Source organism: Ciconia boyciana, chromosome 16, assembly GCF_034638445.1.
Source record: "Ciconia boyciana chromosome 16, ASM3463844v1, whole genome shotgun sequence".
NCBI classification, from domain to species: domain Eukaryota; kingdom Metazoa; phylum Chordata; class Aves; order Ciconiiformes; family Ciconiidae; genus Ciconia; species Ciconia boyciana.
Window position 1 is genome coordinate 14293060 of NC_132949.1, and position 27589 is coordinate 14320648.

The 27589-nt window shown below is 46.4% G+C and overlaps 1 protein-coding gene across 2 annotated transcripts in view; it reads left to right on the forward strand.

Moving 5' to 3' along the window:
• Positions 1–27589, forward strand: part of GAS7 (growth arrest specific 7) — a 107388-nt gene that overhangs the window by 57557 nt on the left and 22242 nt on the right. For both annotated transcript variants that reach the window (XM_072881332.1, XM_072881333.1), the window contains exons 3-8: positions 3955–4026; positions 5323–5408; positions 8518–8571; positions 17731–17820; positions 20012–20127; positions 25801–25875. In XM_072881332.1, the coding sequence (XP_072737433.1) occupies positions 3955–4026; positions 5323–5408; positions 8518–8571; positions 17731–17820; positions 20012–20127; positions 25801–25875 (493 nt within the window). The remainder of the gene's footprint in view (positions 1–3954; positions 4027–5322; positions 5409–8517; positions 8572–17730; positions 17821–20011; positions 20128–25800; positions 25876–27589) is intronic.

Genomic DNA, 27589 nt, shown 5'->3' on the forward strand with positions numbered 1-27589 from the left:
CCTTGCTGAAAGCCTATGGAGATGCAGTGGAGCAGCAAAGGAAGGCTAGGAGGTTTGCAAACTGTCTGCACATTCCTACATGCCATTGGCAAGCACAAAGTGAATCCAAAAAAGATGAGGTAAGACTGTGCGGCCTGTTCTACCCTACTGTGAATATCACCTCTAATTCTGCATGTTTTCAGGAACAGTTTGGGAGAAGCTTTGGGTTTCTTCTTGTGTCATTGAGGAGGGACTTGTTCTGTTGCTGTTCTTCATCCATGTCGGTGACCTGTGCAGCCTGCACAGCTTCACGTTATTCAAGGCAGAAACTGTGTTTGGAGCTGCTCAGCATTACAGGTTTATTGCTGTCAAAACCAAAACAAACTCCAAACCTATTTATAAAGACGTGAGATAGCACCAGCAGTTGTATGTTCAGACTGGAAGGCAGCTGCTTGGACCTCAGAGCGCTACTGGATTCATGGAGAAGGGACACAAAATTCCTTCTTCAGCTGCTACACTTTGATCACAAAAATTGTCTGTGTCGGGACCTCCTCAGAAGCTGTGTTTCTTGACTAACATGAGGTCCCAGAGTGTGTGGCTCTCTGAAGGCCTGACACATCATGTAATTTCTCATTCTGCCAAACAGATGCAAAGTGAACTTTCTTCCCCCAAACGCCACAGGTTTCCGCTTTCCTTTGGGAGGAAATGTTTAACCACATCTGTGAAAACCCTCTTTGGTTCTGTTGGCATGTATTGCTTGGGTCTTGTAACTGTTTTTCCTCTCACTACGTCATTTCCATTTGAACAAGTGGCTTTCTACATTCTTGCTGTTTAGTAACTCATTTCCAGTTATCTCCCAGGGCTGCAGGACTTCTTTCTGTTCACAGACGTCCTTTGCAGTCCAGGGAGTGACAAGGAAACTACTGATTATTCCTTCCCCTCATTGGCTAAATAGAATAATTAACATGTGGCTCATAAGGGAGGACAGAAGTAGTCGGTGTTGGTCTGCCAATGCTAATTACACTCTCACAAGAGAGTGAAAGGTTTTAGCTTGTCTCCAACATCCTCTCTGCAAAATTGGGTGGGATATAAAAATCTTGTCCCAAATCTGTGATCATTGTTTTACCACAGGGTTACAAGTAGTCTTCAGATTTTCCAAGCACCAGGATCAAAGGCTGCATTTGGTACTCCAAGATGAGACTCTGTCTTGGCTATATCAAACAGGATGTTATCTCTCACCAATCCTTTTCTAGTTTTTTCTAGTTGTGGAAGAAATCACACCCTCCCCCATTCATTTCCAGTCATGACTAAGCTGCAGAGAAATGGTAATGTTACAGTATTATCTTGGTAGATATAGTTGCTTCCAGTAGATGGCATTACAGCAGTGCAGTCCTGATCGAGGTTAGTTCCTATCCCTGCTTGGGCTGCCGGAATAATCCCTCTGTTACTCTGTGCACAGAAGTGGATTTTTTTTTTTGTCCGAGCACTCGAAATAAATGGGCTTAAAAACATTCTTGTTCTTTTCATTTCCTATCCAATAAAAGATGTTTTTTTCTATTTTATGCATTTTTATAGCATTTTTTGTTTTATTTTTCAATGTGCATAACTCCACAATCACTTTATTTTAGAAAATTTGTCAAGACACTGAGTGTTTTGGATTGTATTCACAAACATGCTAAGCACTGGGCACTGCTCTTTCATGTATAAAATTTCTGCCGTCAATTTATGCAATCTGGGCTTTCTGTATGGCACAGGGGAAGAATTAGGTACTTCACACCAGCTCCACAGCAGCTAGCAGGCAAAGTAGAGACCAGTTACAAGAAACAGCTGGTAATTTTAACTGATTAATTACATTTCAAATATATTTGTTAGGTTTTTAGGTACATTCCTCTGTACGGTCTCAAAAAAGCACAAAAATAGATAGATATGCTTGCATAAAAAAAACACAAGCCAAATATGAGGGTAACTTTTTACTGCTAATGTCAAAGTCAGTTCTGACAAAAACATGTTACCCCACTGATTGCGCTGGGGCATAGCAAGAGTGGACATCACAACCTCTCCACACAGATCTCCAAAAGCCATTCTTTAAAACACTTGTCTTCAAGTCAACTCACTTACATTATTCATTAATCAACAATTTATATTAGCAAAAAAAATCTACCAGAAACATGGGTAGCATATTCTATTGTTTACCTTTGCATTACAATAAATGTAAATTAGAATTTGACTTTATTTAACCATGCACTCGTGTATTTTAAGCCAAGACAAGCTGACTCATAAAAGACAACTCTTAGCATTTGATTTTCCTTCTGTTTAGTTAAAACACATTCCAATTCTTCCTCATTGACCTAGCATGGAATTTATTAACTTACTACCCAATTCACAAAAAGTTGAGTAAAATTTACACATTCCCCATGATTCATCAAAGCTTCTAGTCAACCAGGTTTTGTACTTGCAAGGGAAAAAAAAGCTCAAAGTATTTTTCTTTGCAAGCAAAAGCATGCTGTGGCTTGGGGAGAAGAGGAGAGCGGGAAGCAGGGTGTGTGTCTCAAGGATTTGGGCATCACAGGTGTGGGGGATGGCACCGTCCCCCATTTGGGATCCATAATCCTGAGTCCTTTCCTGAAATAAGGAACCTAACGCAACCCTTGAGGACATCTGTATGTGTATATAGGTGCATGAATGTATATATAAAGACAGATAAAGCAGTACTCCCTTCTTTACCCAATAGGCCTTTCATGGTTCTTGAAGCATGTCAGCATCCTGTTTGTTGCTCAAATAAGCACTCACCCAGGATAGGAGGCCTTACGTGCCCCGATGGAAGTGCTGACTGCCAGCCCCTAAACTGTTACGCCCAACGGCTCTCTCAGCCTCTCCTGCCCCGTTACCACTTGACCACATTCATCCAGAATACTGAGAGAGATGCAGGATTTCAGGCTTTGGCAGGTGTAGATGGCTGTTTCTTGGGATTTGGGGAATGACAATTTCAAACAAAGTGGCCAAAGTCCTTTGACTTGGTTACACTAACTTCTTATTCGATATTGGCAGGCAGTCAGTATTATTTATCTAGTTGGTACCAATATGATTATGCAAAAGGAATGGCACCTTGGGCTTTCTAGCTAGACTTCTGCAGAAGTTGCTGTTCTAACTCCCCTGTCCGCTGTTTGCAACTTTTACAAAGTTTTGCAATTAAATCTTCTATATTTAGCATGTGGTCAAAAATAATTTTCCACTTGCTGAGAAAATGAGCAGAATGCTTAAACTACAGAGGAAACAGAGAGGGGAAAAGCAGCAGCAGTCTTTTGAGTATCAAAACTGGTGTGACATACATGTGCATATCCTAGCTGCTAAAGGACCCAAGTGGAAAAAAGGAAATTTGCTAGGGAAATAGTTTTTTTGAGGGAAAAAAATGCTATGGTCTGTGTATATGTCACTAAAAACCACATCTTTGAGTCATTCACAGTTGCATTTCATGCAGAGAGCAGGGGCACTGCCACTGCTTGGTCCTTGTTCCCAGGGTAAGGGCCACGACTGGCTGTGCTGCAGCTCCATGTCCGCAGTGGGCTGCAGGTAGGACCCTGTGCTGGGCTTGATTTAACTACACCCAGAAACGCTGTCTGGGCAGATCGTGGCAGCAGCTTACAGGCAGTGATCTGTGTGTACGGCTGCATCCCTGCTTTCTTGAGCTCGGCCCTGGGGCAGACCTGCACTGGAAGAACCAGTGATGCAGCTCCCAATCTGCTCTGTTTCCACCCATCCCAGCTGGCTGCCAAGGGAGCCGGGGCTGGGAAGCGACAGCAGAACGAGGTGGGAGGAGATGGGGTGCGCAGGGAGGTGCAGGCACCTTCCTCACAGGGTGAGAACCTGGTTCAGAGAACACTGAGGGTCAGACCCATTTTTATGTGTGTAATAGACGTAACTCTGATGTGTGTGCAAGGCCTCCATCACACTTACATTGATGTTTCCCTTCAACAGAAACGACCTGGGAGCGGCCAAGCAGTGTGCCTGGGACTCCAAAGAGCCCTGTGTCACAGAAGAGTTCTGCAGGTACTGTTTGATGCTGTGCCTGACCACTGCATTGGGTGAATCTGCTTCTCTACCACTCAGCAGAGCAAAGGAAAATGCTGTGATGGGATGTATATTTAATGTACACGGTCATGTGAGTGTAGCAGAGTAAACGTGCTGGGGCTTTCCCTTCTGATACATCTTCTCGCCTGCTGTTTCCCTACTGATGCATCTTCTGGCTGGTTGTCTGAATTGTCTGCTCAGAGCTGAGATGGCTCCTTCCTTGGAGCATGGAGGCAGATGGTGGCCCAGCGAGTCAGCGGGGCTGCCGGCTCTGGGAGGGAAGGACAGGCTGCCTTTCCCAGTCCCGCCTTCTGCCAGGGCAGGGAAAGCAAAAAGCTGCAGAGGAACATGGGCTGGCTATAGCTCTTCCACACAGAGCACGTGCACAATGAAGCGTTTTAGCAAGTGGTAGCTACAGGGTTGACCACTTCACCTCTGTCCTGACTTGAAGTTACAGGGAATCAAGTAACAGAGAATCAGCTGCATAACTGTACTGAAAAGCTTTGGGTACTGCAGAAAGACAAAGCAAAGCAAAAATTAATCTAGAATAAAAAGTATTAAATGTAAAGGCCATTGCTGCCAGCTGACTGTAAATAATGCAGTCTAGAGGATGTTTTTCGTAGAATTTTTTTGAACTGATGCCCCTCTATCAGCAGAGCTGAGTGGAAAGTATGCTTGAAGATTGCGCATTTTGTTGTGACCAAAGGATTTGTGATGTAGTTGTGTATCTTGTTTTAACCTTACTTTGAGCTCAGTATATTCCAAAAATAAAGCACCCTACAGCTGTATACATGAACCATAAACATCTTACAAGGCTTACTTTCTTGACATGAAAAGCCCAACTCTATTAAACCAGTGCTTTTTACATACCCTACTTCTTCAAACGCATCATTTTGCCAAACAGCACTCCAGGAACTGTTTTGAGTTTGGGGGGTCTCTTTTTCTTGGCTCTTTCCAGCCTCAGTAACTCCTGTCGTAATTCCTGATAAGAGCCTGCTGCAGGATCCTGAGGGCGGAGTGGACCCATGGGCTGAGCTTCTGCAGAGTCCGGTTCTGGGGTCTTTCTGGGCTGGAGCTAACACATCACATTGCCAGCCTGTTGGGATGGGGAAAAGCATCAGTAGTTTCTTAGGCTGGAGGCAATGAACACTGGTGACTCAAAAAAAGCACCGTGATTTATATCTGTATATTCAATTATGTGATTAGTTTTTAAAATGTGCAGTTATTAATTTGCTATCGGCAGCAAGCTTGCTAACTCTCCATCTGTTCTTACAGTGAATGGCTACCACATCTCTGGGACCCCAGTACACCAGCTCGACTCTGGTCATATGAGCCTCCGAAAATCCAGTGGGGATCCCCAGGTAAGTTCTGGGGGAAAAGCCAAACAGTGGTATTCAAGAATACCTCACTTAAGTAGTTTAGGAATCTGCCCAGAGCAGGAGATCAAGAAGCATTTTCTTTTAGAAACTATCCGATCAGACAGATTTGTTGCATCTAGAATAGTTAGCCTTTGTGTCCAAGTGGTAAAACAGTACAAAATGCTAAGATACTTTGGATTTTTTTGTCCTATCACTCCTTTCTGAAAAATCTACCAGGCCTCTTCAGTCACTATTAACAACCCTACAAATTTCCCTGCCACTCCAGCCTGAAGCCTGGGCCTGTCTCCAGCACAGTCCTCTCCCTAGACTTGCACATCTGCCCGTGTCTGTATCTCATTGTATTTTCTTGCAGCTCCAGCTTTCCCTCAAAAAGACAGTATTCACAAAGAATTTGTCTGAAAGTTTTTTCTCAATTACTTCATCCATTCCTGCGTGTCCATTTACAGGCCCTCCTCTGTGCCTTACATAGCCCGTGCCTCACCCATCTCATCACCACGGGGTAACGTTCAAGACGCTGACTCGTGGACAGCTGTTCTCCCCTGCCTGTTTGTCCAAATTTTCAATCAATATCCCTGCACTTTTTCTTGCACCACTTCATGTCCCTGGGAGAGTCTTCCCCGCAGGTCTGCAGATGCAGCACAGGGCCCTCTTCCAGCTCCTCCCATGAAACTCTTCGTTCCCTGCCAGAACAGCAACAGTTGAAGAGCAGGTGGGTTGCACTCCCGTTGGGTTGTGCTTCCCTGCCCGCTGGCGTTTTTCCCCCAGTGGTAGCAGACCTGAGTTCTCTGTTTCATTTCTGTATTAACTGGTAGGTTCTTCTACAGTGCAACTACTTAAATACTCCCCATGAAATGCATGTTTGATTTGTGTGCTGCTACCATGCTGACCTGGGTTGTCTGTTGCTCTCAGCGTCCCTCTGATACTCCCTATTTCTTGGTCTAAATTTTGTGTTGTCTGCCAACTGTCCCTCTTTGCCTCAACCCACTTTCTCGCCCACTGCCTCCTAGGTAGTGGCCTTCAGCCTTGCCCTCCTGTGTGCTGTTTCAGCTAAGTCAGCATTTCTGGTTTTGCTTGCCCACCAGTGGATTCATGGCATCTCCCATGATACAGCCCAGCGCTTTGAACTCCCTGTTCCTTCCACATCCACATCAAACATCTCGCACTTAACTGTCCCATGCTGCTTCTTCTCTGAGCTGTTTGCACAGGCTAGAGGCAGAGCATGTGGTCACCAAAACTAGGTTAAAAGTGTTTCAGAAACTGATGTAGTGCATTACCAGACACTCCTGTCCACACGTCTGCTCTGAGTCCCTCAGAGAACCTGAATAAACTTGCAGGCTGTGACTTCCTTTAAAAAAAGCTATGTTAATCCTTGTGCAACAAATCTCATTTCTCAAGGTATCTGATTCACAATTTGCAGTTGGCTTCGTACACAAGTCAGATTAACTGGCTCCCCCAGAACTTCCTTTGTAACAGCATTTGCCACTTTCCATTTTTACGGTGCTGAGTCTGACTCAAGTTTATAGCCATCTTTTTGGTCAAATTCACATCTGAGATACATGGGAAGTCCATTGCCATGCACTGGTTTGCTCAGCTGACTCAACCATCAGACTGACAAAAATCCCTTTCATGACTTTTCTCATTCACTTCAACAGCCTCCATGATACTTTCTTTCCATTGCTCCTTTATTACAGGTTTTTCCAAATTGAAGTCCTGGCTTCATTCCTGCTTTGAACCTATAACTAGTTTTGAATCTATAACTAGCTGCTGGTGCCATTAATTCTAAGAGCAGCTTGTGTCCACGCCCGCTTGGGAGCCTCCTGGGAGTTGTGGCTGCTTTTGCAGAAGAGTCCTTAGTAAGGAAAACATCTGACTGTAAACTGTTGGTTGCAAGAAGCTGTTCCCTACACCCTCAAACTCTCATACACTTTGGCCAGTCCCTCTCTTACTTGCCTGTCTTGGGCCATCCCAAGCTGCTTTGCCTTGACTGCCTCCTTGTCTGTTCTTGGCACAGGCTGTCTCCTGCTGCAGAGCAGCTTCCAGGCATTCTCCAGGATGCTTTCTTAGACCTGGGTAGCAGCCATCATGCAAACAAACGCTGGCAAGATCCCTCAGGCAAGCTCAGCCACATTTCTTGGAAACAGGTCAAGGGGGGAAAAGCCACAACTGAGAACAAAACGGAGCTGTACTGTGCTGGGCACAGGGCCAGGCCTTGTTTACGGCTTCCTAGAAAGCAGCTCAATGCTGCCCGTTCAGGTTGTCAAAACTGCCACAAAGGGAGCAGCAGCACAGCCCACCGGGCCGGCGTCCCGCAGGCCAGCAGCTGGCCCGTGTGAAACCGCACACGTTCGGCTCTGGGCACGTTGCTGCTGATGTGACTTCAGCTGGACGTCGAATTTCAGGTCGTAGCCCAAAGGCAGCGCGCTGTTCTGAGGCGCTGCACGAACACTGGCCGGCCGGGGAACGCTCCCCCCACCCCACGCGTCTGGCCCTGCTCGTCTCCGCGGCGGCTGCTGTGGACGCGGTGCCAGGGCAGTGGGACACGGGACTGGAGTCCACGGCGCAGCCCAGCGACTCCTGCCAGGAGCGGACTCGCACGCTGCGGATCAGCTCCCGCTGCCTCCGAGCCGGCAGCCCGCGGGCGGCCGGGGCAGGACCGCACCGGGGCCAGGGTGCGCCCGCACCTCCCCGGCAACGCGGCTCGGCCCCGGCCACCCCCCGTAGCCCGTAGCGGCGGAGGCGAGAGGCGGAGCGCCGGGCCGGTGCCGCCCCCGCCCCGAGGACTCGGCTGGCAGGCGGTGGGGCCGGCGGCCCATCTCGCCCGGTCGGGAGCGGGCTCTGCCGCCCGGCCCGGCCCGCCATTGGCCGCGCAGGCGGGCGGTGGCGAAGGGAGGCGGCCCTGGCGGACGGCGGCGCCGCCTCCAGCTCCCCCCCGAGCCGTGCCGCGCCGCGCCGCGCCGAGCCGAGCCGAGCCAAACCGAGCCGAGCCAAACCGAGCCGCGCCGAGCCATGGGGTCCGCCTAGCGCTCGCCCCGCGCCCGCCATGCTGGGCTCCGAGAGCGGCCGTGACGATGCGCCCCGCTTGTCTCCACAGACCCCGGGGTCCCCGGCGGCGCCGCGGCGGCAGAGCAAGGAGAGCAGCCTGACGGTGAGTCCGGCGGGGCGGCGGGGCCGGGCGGGGCGGGGGTGCCCGCCGGGGGCGGCGGGGGCTCCGTGCTGGGCACCGTCGGGCGCCCGGCCAGTGGGGCTGGGGGAGGCGGGCGGGGAGAGCCTCCAGCACGGGTAATTTTGATAGTAAGTCCGGGGCCCAGGGAGGCTTTGGGATTTCCGTCCTGGGCAGAATTCCAGTATCATTTTCCCTTTGATTCCGGTGGTTCTGGGATGAGCAGGAGGTAAGGACAGACCGAGGGAGGCGAACATGCGTGCTCCAGAGATGCTGGCTGTGAACCAGGTGTCCTGAAAAAACTTCCTCACCTGGTAACCTTCCCCCCCCAACAGCCTCTGTATTTGGAGAAGCACTGAAAGGTTCGAGAAATACAGACTGAGAAGATGGGTCATTGCCCTGTCGGGGCAGAATCTTTGTTTTTTTCTCAAAGAGGTGTCAGAAGGTATTTTTCTGTGCCAGAGTGTCCAAGTGAAGATTTCTGGTGGGAAGTATAGGCAAAGATTTTAGGTTTCAGTATGAAGTTAATCTTACATTTGCTTTTAATTTTAGTAATTAAATATAGCTGACTCAATTAAGATGTTCTCAGTATCATGTTTACAGACATTAATATCTTTTGTATGCCTGGTGACCTCATCTGGAACACAGTTTGCACTTCTGGACTCCTCAGTGCAGGACAGATGTTTAAAAACAGGGAAGAAATCAAAATAGATTAATGAAAGTGGCTGGAAATAGAAAGGTTTATTTAAAAGGAAATAATAAAGAAGATAAATGAGCAGATAAATGAATTGCAGTGATAAATGAGAGGCAATAAACATGCTTACAGCTGCAAGCATTGGCAGGGTATAAAATCCACAAGAACAAAAGGAATAATTTAATGTTATACATCATTGTTAACTGTTACTGCGAAGAGGAGGTTGTTGTCTACATTATCACACGCAGCCTGTTGATTTATCCGTCGGTGAGCTCAATTCCTTGGGTTTCTGGTGACAGGGACGAGGGTTCGAAAGGAGCACGTACAGGTGTCTCTGACTTGCCGTGCAGGTCAGTCATTGCCACGTAGGGACAGTTTTCTCGGGGGAAAAAAAAAAATCTTCAACAGTTTACTTGGTTATCAAAATCAGTCGTTACAAATGAAAAATGTGTTGTTACTGTTAATTAGTGTATTGAGGGAGTGGTATGTCATGAAGTAAGTATAAATCTGTTGGTTTGGGCAGATTTGCAAATGTCCTGGGGAATCAGCTGCAGGGCCTCCAAGGCTGCAGTGGCTGGGGCTTGAAACATGTCTGGAAACGTGTCCGACCACCCGGGTCAGAGGGGCAGGAGCAAACCATGGGTTGAACATCGTGTTCAGAGGGGCTAGACGTGGTCCTGGGGTGGGTTGCACTGAGTTGCAGGGCGCAGCACAAGAGTGACAGCGCTTGTGTTTCTGAAATACTCACTGCTTACAGGGGCGAGGACTCAGGCTGTTCACTGAGGGTGGTTTTCACTGTCATATTTGCTGGCCCATGTGCCATCTGGTAGCATCTGCAAAGCAAGAAAGTGTTGTGTGTTATGTCAGGGTCACTGGGTGTGCGTTTCTCCAGCAGAAGTCTGAAGCTTTCAAGTACGATGCATCAGACAGACAAAAACAAGCTAATTTTAACAGCTGTTTGCTCCAAGCCATTGCCTGCATCAAGGAAGCATTGTGAAAAACAACATTCTCATATGGAGTGTAAACTGTAAAGCAATGTAGATTTTCCCCCTGTCTCCTAGGAGGTTATATTTGTTCAGTGCCACTCAAACTGATGTCGGGATGTTCTGGTTAACAGAGCTGCAGGGCATGTCCTTAGCTTGCTGTCAGATGGTTTTTCTTGGTCTGTAGCAGTGCTCAGGCAGAACCTCTTATTGCAGAGCGGAATTTTGTGATCAACTTCAGGGCTCTCAGTGCAGCAAACCTCCCCCCAAACTGAAATTCTGTGATACGCAAACGGCGGACATCAGGTGATGTCCAACCTGACCAGCGGCTGCAGCCTAGCTGTCTCTGTTTCACCGCTTTCAGCAGAGGAGTGGGAGTTTGTTCCCACCTTCGTAGGAATGCATTTGCCTCCTCTACATCCAAATAGCCATTTAGGAGCATGTCTTCTGGAAAATCTGAAGGCAGGTGGTAGCTGGAGTATTTCTCATCTACATGCACCCAACAAGAAGAAGAGGATGGTGTTTTCTCTTTGGTAAACAAATGTTACCAACACTGTGTTATCTGTTTTCTTTGGAAGGGAAACCCCTGCTGGGTTATATCAGAGGCTGTTATGAAACTGCTGCTTGCACAAATTATTGATGCTCACTTAGGAAGCAGCAGTGCAGGTCTGTGGTCAGTGCTCTGCTTTGATTTTGCAGTGAGTTTCAAGGTGCACTCATGAGTTTTAGGCTGGATGGTTTGCTGTCTGATTCCTGAAGAGCTGTCTCTCTGGCCGTGAGTTCCTGTGGAAGCTGAAGCTCCTTTACCATAGGGAGAGTTAAATGGAGAAGGTACAGGGGGATATCAACTCAGGGACAGAGCTATGTCTCACTTGAAGAGCAAGAAACCTATCTGATGATACGGTATTTCTGAGTGTGGGTTTCTTTCTGAAGAATGCTCTAGTGCCTTGTCAAGATACTGCATGACTTGGAAAATGCTGGCATTTGTATTGCGTATGTTGGATGCATAAATGAACACATGCTGCAGATGGGAAGAGGGGCAGCCTACATGCAGTAACTTGGTATTTTCTGCTGCTGTGCCCTGTGTCTGACACAATGTGATGAACACAGTATAAGGCTGCGTGTTCAGCACCATTCTCCCCTCTGCCCTGGGGCTGACTGCGTGGCAGAAACTGTCAGAAATCCCCTGCTTTGGCAGGCACGGACCGAATCATCTCTGGACCTTTCTATAGATAGACCAAATAAAGAGGGCTCCTAAACACTTTTGGCAGAATCTTCCCTTTGAAATAGGAAGCGTATCAATTGACTTTGTTAACGTTCAGGACTTCAGTTGTCTGTTCTCCCCTTCTGTTGTACCGTAGCTGCAGCATCAGCCTGCCAGCGCTAAAACCACATGCAAACTTATGATGTTGAAGCTACCTAGATGCAGTCTAGGCATTCCTGAGCTTCCCTGTCTGGGTAGAGTTAAAACTGCCCAAGCCTTTGTCTGTGCCTAAGCTCTTCTGAGATCTCCTCCAGCCTTTGCGTTTGGCTGTTTTGCCCAAACGGTCCCATTTGGCAGGTGAACACATTAGATCTAGTGGAGTTGGCTGTTGTACTTTTCAGGTCTCAGCTGAAATTGTAAAGCAGATACTGAAGTTAGGCAATCTGTCACAGCTGTGCTGTGTTTAAGGTGCTGTGAATGTGCAGAAATCAGGAAAAATAATCTGCATTTTTAAGTTGAAGAAATGAGCAAGAATGTTGCCCCACTTTAGTCACTTTAGCACAGCACAGTAAGCTCACCCACTGTCTGCTCATTTATTTATATAGTGTCTTATGTAATAAACATGTAGTTGATTATCTAAGCCTTGATCAAATTATTCTTGTTTTATTCATGTTGCTTGGCAATGTCTCATTTAGTGTTGTGGAGTGCTGGTACCAACTTCAAAGCCTGCAGAGGACTTTGAAATCCATGAAATGAATGTGCATGTCCAACCCAACAAAGTTTCTTGCTCTGGTGCACACTGCTATTGTGCAAATCCTGTGCGCTGATCTGCCTCCCTGTGACTTTTCTTCTTCTGTCACCCTTTTGCATCTCAGATGTAATCAAGAGTCACCTACAACATCAACAGCTCATTTTGCCATCACTGCCGATGTACTTCTGTGAAACATGAGCTGGAATATTTAGCTGCTAAGAGTATAATTGTTTTTGCTCATGATCAGGATACAGGCAAAAGTATTTTAATCTGTTTCTTGAGTTTGGTACACAGCAGGCTTGTCAAGAGAAATGCATCACTATTTGTTGCTTGCCTGGTTTTCTTCTTCCCCTGTCCCGAGCTTTGTTGTCACCATGTTTTTCACAGCCTGTCTTCTCTGACTGCGTACCTTCAGCCTCGGCGATCCAGTGGCTCTCTCGCACAGGTTTTATGGTGCTGCTCGTGTCCAGCGGCAGCTGGAAGGACAGGCTGCTGTCCTCTGGCATGTTTGCTTAGCTTATGCTTGGAGTACGCCTTGCTGGTGTCTTGTCATTAATGTTGCTTTGTTGCAAGCTGACAACAGCCATTATTTTTATTAATGAAGAGGCTGGATGAGGACTTAATATCATGGTGAGGCTGATTATCACCTTGGCTGTCCCAGCGGAGCCTGTGCAAATGTAATGCCGGTCATAACGCCTTGTTTTCTCTTAAAGTTCTGTGACTCCATCATTAGCTGAGATATGTGTTTTAATTTGCTTTGTTTCTTACTGGCAATTACAGCTGTAATAGTCAGCTTCTGCATGCTTTTGTTCAGACCTTGCTGGCTAGTCAGCGTTGTTGAAAGAGATTAGCACTGCGATGGTCTATCCTGTTGTTTGAATTTGGACCTTGCATGTAGCCTGACCGGCTGTCAGGGATGTGATTAGTGCGAGTAGCGGTCCCTCGCGCGGGGAGGGGTCATCACTGGCTGTGGGACTGATAGAGCTATTTAATGCTGCTAAACGTCAGGACGTCATCGCGAGAGGCTTTGGCTCTCTTTCGCATCAGTCAAAAAGCTCATCAGTGGGACTAAGCTGGTGAACCAGAGTGCTTTATTTTTCAGCTATCTTTGATTTTAGAAACAAGAAAAGGAGCATTTCAGAGGGAGGATTGTGGGGGGGGTGAGATGTGGTCACTCCACTACTGGCATGCGGCCATGTCCTGCTCAGTGCCAGCCCGGTGTTCCCCTCCCTCCTGGCAAACCCAGGTTTTAGAAATGTTCGGAAATACAGATCCAAGAGCTTTTGTTTAGGTATAAGAAATATGTGGTGATGAAAAGAAAGAAAGAGTCACAGCATTTCCTATGCAGTCGCATATAATTTTTAGTAATATTTCTAGAGTTTTGAAAATTTTCATGCCCCCTCCAGGACTTTGTGTAGAAAACTGTAAGTTCTCTTAAGTTCTGTTGACCACACAAATAATCCTTTTTTTTTTTTAAAGATTGCAAAAGCTTCTGCATTTTATTTTTTTAATTCTGACACTAATTTCCTTTTAAACATGATACTAGACCCAAATGGCCTCATGACTTTTTCCAGACACTTCAGCATCGTTTCTAGACAATTAAGTATAAGCTCCTGAGAAGTGAAGAATGTTTGATTTATTCATAAAACTTTGAGTCTGATGATAGTCTTTGAGAAACACGTGCACTAACCCTACTCTCATCACCTGTTGACATGTGTACTCAGTGTTCCTCTTCTTGCTGCGTGCGTGGACGTGGTGCGGTGCGTTCAGTCCGTTGCAGTGGGACACCTTCACCAGTCCGAGCATGGGCATTTCCAGTGACTCTGTGTTTATTTCTTCAGGACATTAGTGATGTAACGGAGAGTCTTAAAGTTAATAAGGAGCTTCCAACCGACACAGATTTAGTTTTTGTGAAACAGGTTCTGTTTTTAGCAGGGAATACGCTTTTCCCTTGCAGTTTCCCTTTGCAGATTTTTAAGCTGCGGGGAACAACTCGTGTACCACTGTACGTGCTCCCCACTGCACGTCACCTCCATGTCCTGGTGCGCAGTGTGATGATGCCCTGTCTTCTGGTAAAGGCTGCAAAACACACTTAGGAGGTGCCTATTTCCCCCCCCTTCTCATTATCCAGTGTGACAATGTTGGGCCCTAGAAATCTGCCTTGAAAACGCTGCTCTCTTCATGGGAAGCATTTGGTCCTTTCCCAGTTGAAATAAGTTGTCTTGAGCAATGCAAAACTCCGCTCAGCAATGTGTTTCCACAGGGGACCTCCTAACCATTCTCTGCAAGACCACCAGTAAGAGGTTAGGTGGAAACCAGAATAGCTTCTCCTTTCACCATTGCAGTATTGGTGCTCCTGATGTGGAGATGTGAATCATTTCCAGCATCCCTAAAACTTCCACCTAGTCTCTTTACCTCCTTTGCCTTCTGCCGCTAACTATTTTTAACTTGAGCTAAATCCTGAGTTCCTGTAGCTTGGCAGTCTGCTTTCAAGAGGCAGCACCTTGTCGACGAGGTGTGTTGTGTAAGCACACACGGTAGCTGTGCACAGGGCACTTTTCATGCAGGCTGCCAGGCTGGAGAGGCTGGAGGTGCTTCGGGGATGGAGATGCTGGAGGGGATGGAGTTGCTGGGTGGGTTGGAGATGCTGTAGAGGCTGGAGGGTCTGGAGAGGCTGGAAGGGCTGGCGTCCAAGTGACCTGTGGCTGTCACCCAAATTTTTTTATTCAGTGAGTGTGAAATGAAGCATCAAAGCCAGAAATCCTCAAAGCCAGAAGCTGTTTAAACCTGTCTTGACACCGCATACCTTCACATGGTTCTTATAACATTGTCATTGCTGACAATACTTTATTTCCCATATCTCCCCTGCTCTGGGAGGACGAGCTGCAGCATCACTTGCTCACGGGAAGCAGTTGGCCCACTATGATAAGTGGCAGAGCAATTGTGCGCAGGTTCTGAGGCCATCTCATTTTTTTTTAAGGCGAAACTACAATATATTGTGTTATTTGAGAAATAGTGTGTGGCTGTGACAGCATAGAGGCATGCCTAGGTACCAGCGCAGCCTGTGATCAGCAGTGGCATGGGATTTGGTGATCTTTGAAGCGAAGCAGAGCCTTTTCTCTGTCTGCCCTTGCGCTCAGGTCCAGCAGTGGTCCAGGTCGGTGCTTGTCGGATGCTGTCTGAAAGTAGCAATTTGGCTTATGGTTTCTAGCTAGTATTTTTAAAACACTTGGGCTGATCCGTTGTGAAGCTTCCTGGTGGGGATGAGAGGAGTCTCCTAACAGGGTGTTGAGCCAGTGCACACTGGCAGCCCCTCGCGCTGGAGCTTTGCAGTGCCCATGAGCAGCTCTGCACACCCCGGCTTGCACTGGCTGCACCTGGAGGAGAGGTGCCAGCTCTTGTCCTGCGGCTGAGCTGCTTCCAGCAGATGATGGGATCTGCTCGCAGGCTTTTAGATTTGGTGATCCCTGAATGGAGAAGGCAAGGTAACCCGACCTACCTAACCAAAAAACCAGGGCAAGATGGGCTTGCAGTGCTCTCCTGAGATAACTGAGCTGACAGGGAAGAGGCAGGAGAGGAAAACTTTAGCAGAGACAGAAGGTGCCCTCAGTGAAACGTCCCTCATGGAGGGGCTTCGTGCTGGAGGCTGTGGTGGTGACAGAGGTCAGCCTGGGATAACACAGGGGCCCATCAGAGGTCAGCCTGGGATAGCAGCACGGGCAGGCCCAGCTGAGTGTGACTACACTGGCATGTCCCCTGGCATGTCCCGTGATACCGCAGGGGTGCGGGGTGCCCAGGCGAGGGTGAGCACTGGCACCTCTGTTGCACAGCCATGCTGCTCTGAACTGAGCTGATGTTTTATGACTCCTGATGTGTGGCACTTCTGATGGGGAGCGTGAAGGGATGGGGAGGTGTTTTCAGCAGCTCCTGTTGTCTGTTGTTGGGACCATGTGGCCGGTGGAGGCTGGCTCTGGCTGGAGATGGAGGCTCACCCGTGCACGGCTGCTGCCTGCAAAGTGATGGTGAAGTGAGAGCCCTGGTCTCCGACCTCCTGCAGATCAGATTGAAGCCTGATGGGAGCTGGAAGGGAAGATGCATGGTTTAGGATCTGGAAGGGAAGACGCATGGTTTAGGATCTAGCTGAGGTGACGGCCAACGACACCGTAGGTACAGGGTCCTCAGCCTGCTTTGAAATGGACTTGGCAAGCTCTGGACAGAGTGGTTTTTGTGGAGAAGCAGCATGGAGAAAGCTCTTGCATTACATACAGCACAGCCACTGAAACTTCAGCATGGGCAGACAGCAACAGAGCCAAAGTGGGTTTGTAGGAACAGCGTTGTATCAGCTAAAGGCTTTGTCTGCGTTGCTCTAGCGTGGTGGGTTTACACTGTGTCAGCACTTTGCAGCATGTTGCCGTGTCCTTTTTGATCCTATCTGAATAGCCCAGAGGCAGATTCACTGCGTGTAAGCACTGCCTTTAGGTCTGCCCATGCAGCTGTGCTAACCCTGACCACAGCATTGTTTTTGGATTACCTGTGAACGTTAACTGAGCCAAAAAAAAACCCCAAACCCATACAGTTATATTTATGAGTCTTCCATCCCTAATTTGTGTTGGTTCCTTGATTAATACACAAGTACTCTTAGTGTCCAGTGAACCTGCAAGCAATAAGAGGGACTGCTTTTAGTGTGCCTGCCCAGCAGAAATTTTAGGTGAGCATTATGTACTGGCAGTTAGCCCGTCTTCAAGAGTCACTTGCTGATGCTTCCCCTGAAGGGCTTAACTGTGTCCAGAGTTATTCTGCAGCATGTTCTGCAGTAGCTGTCACACTCTTTCCTTCCACTGTGCTTTTATCAGGCTACATTTTCTACTGCGATAACTTAATAAGCACTTGTACTTTTTTATGCCTTTGTTTAATGACTGTGTGATGAGGCCTGTCTCACAAATTGCTGTGGTTTTTGCGCACTGAAGGCTAGCTGGCTTTAGGGAACCCCTGTTCCTGTTTGCAGGGAGCATCACTTTCATCTGAAAAGGTCTCTGGGATAGGTGGAAGGGCTGTGCTCTGAAAAAATAACACCTTTTTTTGTAAACCTGTAAGAGACTAACATAGCCAAGATTTTCTGATGAGATACACCGATAGTGCCTTCAGTGCTCTCTGCTGCTCATGGTATTTCTTGTGTTCAGGGCATGCTCAGGGTGTTTCACATCAAGATTTTTACCACAGTTTGTTAGGGATCTAGGAGAACTCCCTGTATGGTGCTTTCCAAATCGAGCAGGTTTTCCTCATGTGAAATGGGTAGTTTATTTTCCTCTGAGCCGACAGTTCTGCTTGCTCAGAGGAGCTTTCTGGGAATACTTAGCTTCTCTTCCCATGCAACAACCAATTTTTCTTCACTGACATGCATTCACTGTGGATTTTCTGATTGGAAGCATGTGTATATAATGCTTCATTTGCATATTTCTCATCAACAGCTAAATTTCATTACCTTCTAACTCTCTTTTGCCTTTTTTTACAGATAAACTGTGTGACTTTCCCCCACCCTGACGTAATGCCAGAGCAGCAGTTGCTGAAACCTTCGGAGTGGAGCTACTGTGATTATTTCTGGGTAAGTAGGCAGCCAGCCACATGCCATATTGCAGCTCCTGAGCTTCCGAAAAAGTGGAACAAACAACTTCATTTGTGGTGCAAGGTAAAGGAGAATTTGGGCTGAAACGCAGTATGTTAGGACAGCACCAGGGAGACTGAGGATGCCAGTGAAGATCAGGTGGAAACCATTTAACCGGTCTCAGATGTGGGTGACTATCAGAGAAGAGTGTCCAGGAAGGCAAGGTCAGCTGTCAGGAGATGGCTTTGATCAGGAAATGGGGAAGATGTAGGACAAACTACACTTCTCAAAATACCTCAGCCAAAAGGGCTGTGCAGCCAGAGGAGGAATAGCGAGCTGGCTGACAGGAAATATTATTTCAGTGTTTCCCAGAGCATGAGAGCTAGGGATGCACAAGGAAGCTGGGGGTATCACATTTAAAACAAGCAGATAGTTACAAACTTTGCGTTAAATTGTAAAACTCACTCCCATGGGATATTCTGGAGGACAGACGATAAATGACCTTTTTAAAGGATGAGGTTTGTGAAGGACAGGACTGTTAGTAATTCTTAAATTGAGTAGTTTTAACGCAGCCTTCAGCACAGGAAGTCTTCAGTGGCTGTGTTTCTGTATGTGCCCTTTTGTGCTTAGCTCCGCTTTCAGGATCCCGAATCAGATTAAAATGATACAGTAGTCCTTTGAGTGTGGAGCTGATAGAAAAAATCTTCCACTGGAAAACTGTTTTTTTGGGGTATGGGGGAATACTACCTCAACAATGAAGATTTTATGAATTTTACATGTCTTTTCAGTTATCGCCTATTGAAGCGTTTCCATTTTTAAAAAAAAAGTTTCACTTACAAAAAAATGTAGCTGTTGCAGGCACAGCAGCACTTCCCCTCGTGCGTGCTCAGCGTTGGTGTGAGAACTAATGGCAGTAACTTGCTAAAATGCACTGACATACTTGCAAATGATCACGTTACCAAACCATCAAAGTTTCTTCAGTTTCTTCTGGTCTTCTGATCCCAACGAGCAATAAATTGGAAATGGTGTATAGGCTTATTTTTTGCATGTGTCTTAAAGAAGTCGCTGCCCTGCTTGGTTCTTTCCATTTAGGCTTGGCCACTGCTTGGCTCCTTGGGTTTGGTCACATCTTGCTCTCAGTGAAACTTCACTTAAAGCTGCCTTTCTTCTGCAAACTTTTATCCTTCCATAGCTCTGCTCCCAGGACTTTCCTCTTATTCAGCCTTGTAATCCATGGTCTGCCCATGACTCACCTCCTTCTCGGATCAACTCCGCTCCTCCCATTGTCTCAGGCTGGTACTGCCCAGCTGCCCAGTGCTTGGCATGGCGTCCTACAAGACTCCTGCTTTGATAAACGTGGCATTTTTCTCTGTGCAAATGTGCAGCACCCAGGGTATTGGAGCAAAACCTATAGTCCTTAGGGAACTGTTCTTAGTGGAAGAGGGTGGGAAATGAAATTCTGAAATAAAGGAAAGCAGAGAGAGGAGGAAGAGAAAAGAGACAGCCGAGAGAAGACTGTGTTGGTCCTTGTAGCAACCCTGAAGTCAGTGGAGTAAGGGGTGAAAAGGGCTGTGTAAGAAACAAACAGTGAAAGATGGGATGTACGGCGGTAATCTGTTGAACAAGTTGCTGTTTTACCCTGCTTTGCAGCAGATCTGTGCAAACTGGCTATATTTTTCTGAGTGCAAATCAGGGTTGAACTTCACAGTCTATTAAAGGTTGTTTAGGGCTGCGTTACCCCTGGAAAGAGCAGCAGTGTCCTCCCCTGTCCCCCAGCAGTTCCCTTGTGCTGGCTCCAGGATCCTTTCTTCTCTTTGCAGGGCTGAGCCATCAGGGCTCATGCTTGCCAGAGCCCGCCCAGGGCCGTTATCAGGTAATGAAAGGCCATGGGCAGAAGGGAAGGCAAGACTGCTGCTTTGGCCCCAACGTAGTGTTATGCTAGCTAAAGATAATTGTAAAACTTATTTTTTTTAATAAAAAGAAAGGAATAAGAGGAGGGGGAAAGAGAAAGTGTTGGACTATTCCTCTGAAAGGGGCTGATGTGCTGCGACCGTCAGCTGTTACCAGAGGAAAGCTCTTCGGACACCGTCGCTACCTGTTGCTCGGACTGCTCGGGCAGCTGCCGCTGGGAACTGTGTGTCTGTGGTTTTGATCCCCATATCTTTTTCCTGAACTTCCTTTTTCCTTCCAGGCTGATAAGAAGGATTCGCAAGGGAACAATACAGTGTCGGGATTTGAAATTCTTCTTCAAAAGCAACTTAAAGGGAAACAAATGCAGAAAGAAATGGCAGAGTTCGTTCGAGAAAGGTAATTAGCACTTTGCTATCAAATTAACTATTTATGGCAATATTTTTTTCCTGATTTAGATATTCCTTTGGTACATTAATGACATAGCATAAACTGCATAAAAGATATGCTACCAATTCTTAAAGAACATTTAATATTTCTTTAATGTCCATCCACACTCTCCAGTCTTCCCCAGCTCTCACTCATCTCTCCTGTTGTGCCTGTCTCAGTCGTATTGCACACAGGCTGTCCGTTTAGATAGAGGGAACGAAGAAGGTTTTAAGCTGCAGATTCAAGGGAAAAAACATGGACATGGAAAAAACAGAGTAGAGATGATATTTAGAAAGGAAATATTTGTCTGAAAAATAGAGAAGCAATTTGTTGACATGGAGCATAGGCACAGTTTCCTAGGGGAAGATGTAAAAAGATAGCACTTGAGACTTAAGCTGGTTATGGAGCTAAATTACACAGATATTTAGAGTGAACCCCAAATCATAAAGGCAGATGTCGCTACCAGAAAATGCCAGAATGCTATTAATGGGCTGTTGCTCTGCTGACATGGGAAGTGCACTGAGCACCAAACAAGCAGTTAATAGATGCTCAGTTCAACCATGTACAGGAGATGATGTGACATCATTACTCATAAATAGTGTCACTATTATTTGAAATCGCTTTTCATGTGTCCAAGCCAGTGTAAATCATCTTGAGGATGACTCTCACAACTTGAGAACAGCCCATAGGGAACAAGCAGTATTTACTCCCAGGAGGAAGGCAGAGCACGCTGATGGATGTTCTCTCCTGGAGGCAATTGCACCAGTCAAAGGAGCTGCTGTCCTCTGTTATTGCCTCTGTGTTAGTACTTGCTGCTGAGTTGATATTGCCTTCCTGCTCCACTGCTGTGGACACAGCGTGGCTGTGCTGATGTAAATCAATAGTGGTGGAAGCAATGAATGGGGCAACAAACAGGCACCTGTGTTGGCGTTTGGGGGAGAGTTCAGCTGGGCAGAACTTGCAGATAGTTGCTTTCATTTGTGGTTTGTTTTCTTTCTCCCTCTTGTCTTTTTTTTTTTAGTATTAGGGATATGGCAGCAGTGGAGAAATGCAAAGTATATCACAGGCAATAAAGACGGTCTGATACAGGAGGTGCAGAGTGTCCAGCATCCACGTGTGGTTCCTAATGCCTTTGACGTAAGACAGTCCGAGAGACAGTTGCCTCTATGATCCATGAAAAGGTGTGACCAGAGGATGCAGGTAGAAGAACGGACCAGCTGTGAAAGGAATAATACAATTGAGAAATAGTCTTGCTAAGCTAGAAGATGAGGAGAAGGCATGCAGAATTGTGATAGCTGTGTCCAGGGAAAAGAGGAGGAAAGCTGCTCCAGAGAAAGTAATATATAATGAAATTTGACAGAAACAAAAGAAAGCAGCATTCAAGAGGGAGGGAAAGTTGGCGTGGAATGAGAGAGAGCAAGGAGGGAGCAGCTCTGACACTGGGAAGAGGCATGTTCGTGTCCTCAGTAGAGGAAGAAGTAGGCATGCTATAGAAGAAAAGACAGAAAAGATTCACTGTGTGTTGGAAACAAAGAAGGTTTGGAATTGAGTGTGAAGAGGATCTAGATGGGAGTTATAAAATGAATATATTTTTTTTCTGTTTGGAACAAATGATTCAGGATTGCTCTGTGTGAAAAAGGAGGAGGACAGTGTTGAGCTGGAGAGGTTACTCACGGAAACGAGAGCTCAGGCCATCAGGGGAACCTTTACATTCCCAGCTAAGAGGGAAGAAGTACTGATAAGATTTTCTTGATGACCATCAGGTGGCTTGGGGAATACAAGACCACATTTAAATAGGGGTTTTCATGTCCAGAAAAATTCTCTCCATCTGTACAACCAGCCTTCTGGAGGTGAGGCTCAGGCAGCTAATAAAAATAGCTTTAAATAGGAATCTGGGATGAGACATGATAACCAGATTTCTTAATCAAATAACCAGCAACTAAGTGAAATGTAGTTTATCAAGTAGATGCTTTTAGAGGAGCTACTTGTAAATAGCAGTCTTAGAGTAAGCAATTATGTGTTCATTCAGTTCTTGTTGACAAAGGCAGGGTTATAATACAGACTTTGAATTTAATAAGACAGGCCTCAAGAAAGTGAGGAAAATAATTAGTAAATTGACTGAGCTGAAATATCAAGGATGTGGGTGTGAAAGAAGGAAAGAATTACTTTAAGTCAAAAGTGAAAATATGGTCCAGCATTTGCATTCAAGTAAGCACTCCAAAACTGCCAAGAAAATCTGCAGACTGCCCTGAATAGCATCGGTCTCTCCAAGTATAAGAAGTAGTGTTTTTATTAGCAAAGGAACACTGTCTTAGGCTTTTGACCACTCACCTTTTAATTGAGCTGGGCTATGCTTAGAAAATTTAAAATAAATAGCAGATCATTTAACTACATGAAAAGAAACACAAGCAGGAGAATGGCTGTAGTGAGTCTGATGAAGGTCTGTCTAGCCCACTGACTTTAGTCTGACCATGGCAGTACTGAGTGCATAAGAGGAAAAGAGCATGGGAGTCTCTGTCCTCCCAGCTTCCCATAACCAGAAGTTTGGGGATTTCCAGAGCCAGAGTTTGCCTTAGGTCTGCCGTGTTCAGCAGATACTTGTAAACATCTTCCACTGTTTGTCTAATCCTTTTGAGTCTTTTTATATTTTCAACCACTGCAACAATTTGTAGCAGACTTCTGCAATTTATGCACTACAGGAAAAGTAATTATGCATCTGTTGCCTGATAATTTCATTGTTGCCTCCTAATCTGGAGAAATAATATAAAAAGACTCATCGTCACTGTCTTCACACAGTGACAGTTGTGTAGATGTCTGTCAGATATCCTCTATCACCTTTTCTCCATGTTCCCTGTGTTGTCTGAATCTATTTAGTTTCTTCTTGTGTGGTAGTCACATCAGATCATCTTTGCCTCCTTTTGTAGCTCTCTAGTTTTTCTTCATCCATTATAACATGGCGTGACTGAAACTATTTGAGTGTGGGCACATGAAGTACTTTATTTTTTTTAAAAAGCATGAGAGCAGGGAATAAACATCCAAAGAGCAACTAGAACTAATAAAGTCAAGACAGTATGGGTCAAAATGCACTTATAATCTGTAATGCTTCTGACTACACAGGGAGTGAAGTTCTGAAAGTTTTCAGACAAGTTAGTGGAAACAAGAAACTTAGGAGGTTTTTTGGTGTGAAGCTGGAGTAACTGCGAAACAGCCGTGGGGATTTCTGGAGGTAGGCTTACAAGGCTCAGGAGTCCCTGTGTACTGGCGTGTTGGTGTTTCACAGTCAGCACAATCCAGAGTTTGCAGGGTGTTTATATCAGCCAGGGCCAGGAGGCTTTTTTTTTTCCCTTTTTGAGGTATAACTTCATCTTGGTTTTTAGCCTCTTTTGAGGTGTTCAAGGTGTTTTGGCCACAGATGATGACAGGGCGCCAGGCTGGGGTGGAAGAATTTATGTCTTATAATTGGGGCTCTTAAGCAATAACCAACTCACCTTTTTATTGTCATTTTTTATTATTCCTCCTTGCCAAGGCAGTCTGCCCTATTAGTAGTGCCATCCACCTGCAGTGCAAGTAACACTTGAAATCCCAGAGCCTGGGCCAAAACTGGGACCAGTGAGGACCGCTTCCATTGAAGCCAGTGGCTTTTCACTTAGGGTGCCACGCTTAGGACAGGCACTGATGGCAGCAGATGTAGTGTGTCTTATGTGTGATTGTGAAAATCACGAGGCTTCCTTTTGTCTTGTTGTGTTCAATACTTCCCCAGCTACAGCAGTATCAAGAAAGAACTTCATAGGGTTTTCAATTCATTATTTCACAGCAAACCTTTATGGTGGAAGAAGGTTATTCATCTTTTCATGAGACAAAGGACCGAGACACAGATTCTGTGTGTGTCTGTCTGTATGGGCAGCTCAGAACACTCAGCAGACCAGCTAGCACCTTTGCACACCTACCATCCACAAGTCAATCACTCAAAGGCATCCTTAAGCCAAAATCCAGCAGGAATAAAGTTGCGTGGTGAAGGACGTAGACTAGAGCTTTGGTTGGGGACTCCTGGTAACTGGGGCAAAAGCAGAGCCCTGGCTTTGGGCTGGACACTTAGGTATTTCTCTCAGCTACATTTAGACATTTGCATCTTCATTATAGTTGACCTATGCTTCCTCTCCAGTCCGTAGAAATTGCCACTTCTGAGACAAGATTAGTCTCATCCTAAAGTAGGTCAGGTGAAATGTGCCTGGATAAAGCCCTTTTCATAGTGAGGTCCTAACCACTGTGTAGCCTTTGGTGCTGGACAACTGTATTTGGTCTTGCTACAGCAGGCGTGGGGAGCTGGCTGGTTTTGTTATCACAGGAGGGGGAAGAAGAGGACCCCCACGTGCTGGGTGAGGTCTGTAGTCCTACTGTGCCATACCGAGCTGGGTATCACCTTGGGCCTCAGCGAGCTGCGTCCCGCAGAGTGACATCCAGATCATATTTTCAGTATCCCAGAATATCAGACCCCTCTTAGCTGGCTCAGGGGACCCCTTTTGTCTTGAATGTACCACGCATAACAGTGCTTGCTCAACTAGCTACTGCAAATGGGTGTGCCAAAAATATCCCACCTTCTGTCTTCTCCCTGGAAGGAGATGGATTTCAAACCAGGTTTTTCCCCTGCTTGTATGTAGTTAGCACAGAATCAGGAGTTGCTCCACCTGGGTGCCGCTCAGGTCTCTCTTGGAGATGCTCTATTGAGCAAGCTGGTTTGGAAACCAGCGAATAGCCAGTTGTTTGCCCTAGTTGGGATCATGTATACCTTGCAGATGTTTCACTAGGAGAACTCCGGGGAGCCAGAGATGGGTTTCAGGCATGAAGCATGTCACCTCTGAACCAGCAGCTGCTCCTTCCCTCCCTGCTGTGCAATCAGCATTTACCCTTGCCCCCTCACTCAACAGCTACGCTTGCTCTTCTCCCTGCAGCCATTCCCATAGTGTTTGTGTGCCAACAGCTTCCCTCTTCTGCACCCCCACTGCTGGCAAGCTCAGATCCTGTTCCTGGTGTGGTGCTGCTGAGTGAATGGAGAGAAGGACAGGGCAGTGGATGGGATGGGTGAAGGGCAGGGGCTGCACCACCACATGTTGGTGAGAGAAGCCCCTGCCACATCTTCACCAGCTTCGTTGTCTGTAACAGGGAGCAGGCAGCATTTGATGTCCCTAGGAAAGGTGCGGTCCAGCACCCCAAACCTCATTTGGATTTCTCCTGTATTGCTGCATTCCTTCATCTTCACTTCAGGGATGTGCAACCTCACGTTTAGCAGCAGACGGAAACACATGCTTCTTGAGTGAGCCCAGTTTTGCAGACAGTCCATGTTGCACAGTAGAAACACTTTGTCCTTGTTATTTGCTCTCCAGAACTGTAGCTTTTTCTTCTAATTTTATCGCACATGCTGTCCTGCATATATCCCTGCTCTTGCCGTTGCATTTTTAGCATATGGAGGGGAGAGATGGATCCTGAAACTGGTGCTGCCAAGCCCTGGAGACTGAAAGGAAAATTCCTGTGGCAAGATCTGTTAAAATGCAGAGAATTTCTTTAAATTATGTGTGTGGGTTTCTGCCTTAAAGCTTACTTACTGCTGTCTTTTTATTTTCTCTCTGTGTGTGTATGTGAGTGTAGGATAAAGATTGAGGAGGAATATGCTAAGAACCTGTCCAAACTGTCTCAGAATTCCTTGGCTGCTCAGGAAGAAGGGTAAGTGTGTCTCTGTGACTTTTGCAGAAGACAAGAATTTTAACATAAAAGGCATTCCTCCCACACGGGTACATGTATTTTTCCTGAGCTCTCCCATTGAGTAGAGGTTTATTTAGCTTGGCATCCTGGGTGTGTTGAAGAAGATAGAATTGCTTTGGAATATTTTTCTTTTTAAGATTTTCATGGTAAATTTTTGGGAATATCTGTATAAAACCTTGCATTTCCAATAATGTGTTTATGCTATCCTTGTTCTAGCCAGCACTAGTTCCTTTAGGGATTAGCAAGTATAAGTACTAAATTACTTTGAATATGGAAGAATATATGGAATATGTATACTGCTGATAGTAGATCCATAAATTGGCCAGTAGAATTGGAGCAGCACAGACAGAGGGAGGAAGAAGTTGTCTCTTCTCATCTTGGGTCTGGCCCTCCAAGAAAAGCAGCAGGTTGTCCCTTATTTACAGCATGTTCACACTTTGGAAGTTATTAAGAAGGTATTAGGCAGTGCTCTTCAGACTAGATTGTAATTCTTCAGTAATAATGAGAAGACACCACTCCTGAAGGATTAGAAGTTGTTAGCTTTATCTGTTCCAACACAAACTCTCTAAGCACTGAAAGCCAAGGTTGGAAACAACTGTCCTCACCCTAGTTCTGACGCAGTGTGTTCCTGCTGGCAGTGAACCTCCACAAGGTGTTTGCTCAGCTTCCGGTAGTCAAGAACAGAAATTGCAAGAGGCTAACTAGGCTGTTACTTCTCTAAGCACCTACATTGACGATGGTTTCTGTTTTTCTTTACCCTTTAGGGGTGGGTGTTAACCTGCTCCTAGCAAAGCTAAAACCGCTTTCTTCCACATCCTCCTCTCACTTTCTCCTACCCCCAGTAGGAGAAGGGGGGAATGCCTGAAAAAATGAAGGGGACGGAAACTAGGGGAGAGTAGATGAAAAGAGAGGGAATGAAGACCGAAGCGTAAAAAATGTTGAAGCAGGGAACTGAAGGGGATACGGAGCAGACTGCAGGGAGCTAGGAACACTGCCCAGTGGTGCTCTGACTGGAGAGGTGGCAAGATGAAGGAATGGAAGGTGCTGCTGTGGCCAAATTGGCTAGGACCAGGAAGAGGCTAGTGAGAAGATCCTGGTTATCAATGAGGTCCAGGAAAGGGAAAAATTCCATTTTAAAAAGTGAGGGAGGAAGAGCAGCCAACAAGAGGATTTGAAGGAGCCAAAAGTGGGACTGCAGCCTAGCACACTGAAAGTAAACATTCACCAGGGTCTTCCTCTCATTTCTGAGAAGATGTGAGTCAGGGGACCCCATGAACTGCTCTGTGAACACACCAGTTACCACTGCTGGTTTCATACTCCACAGAGCATTTTGCAGCTTTGCTGTCCAGTGGTCTATGGAATTGACGCAAAGTACGGGCTGTCCCTCCAGGGTCCTCTGCCCTCCTCTGGTGGTAAGAAGACCCACCATCATGTATGTGAGTGGGACACGATGGGACCTTTTTGTGGTATCGGGATGGCTCTGTCCAAGTTTCTGTGAGTACAGTGCTGCTGCACGTACACGGAAGGTGATACAATCCATGGTCATTTACGTCATTGTGGTTGGATAAGAGATGCAGACGATGCTTAGCAGGCTGAAATGCCTTCTTGACTTAAATAGATCAGATAAAATAGTACCAGTGAGAACTGGACAGTGGGAGGGGACCTCAGGGTGGGA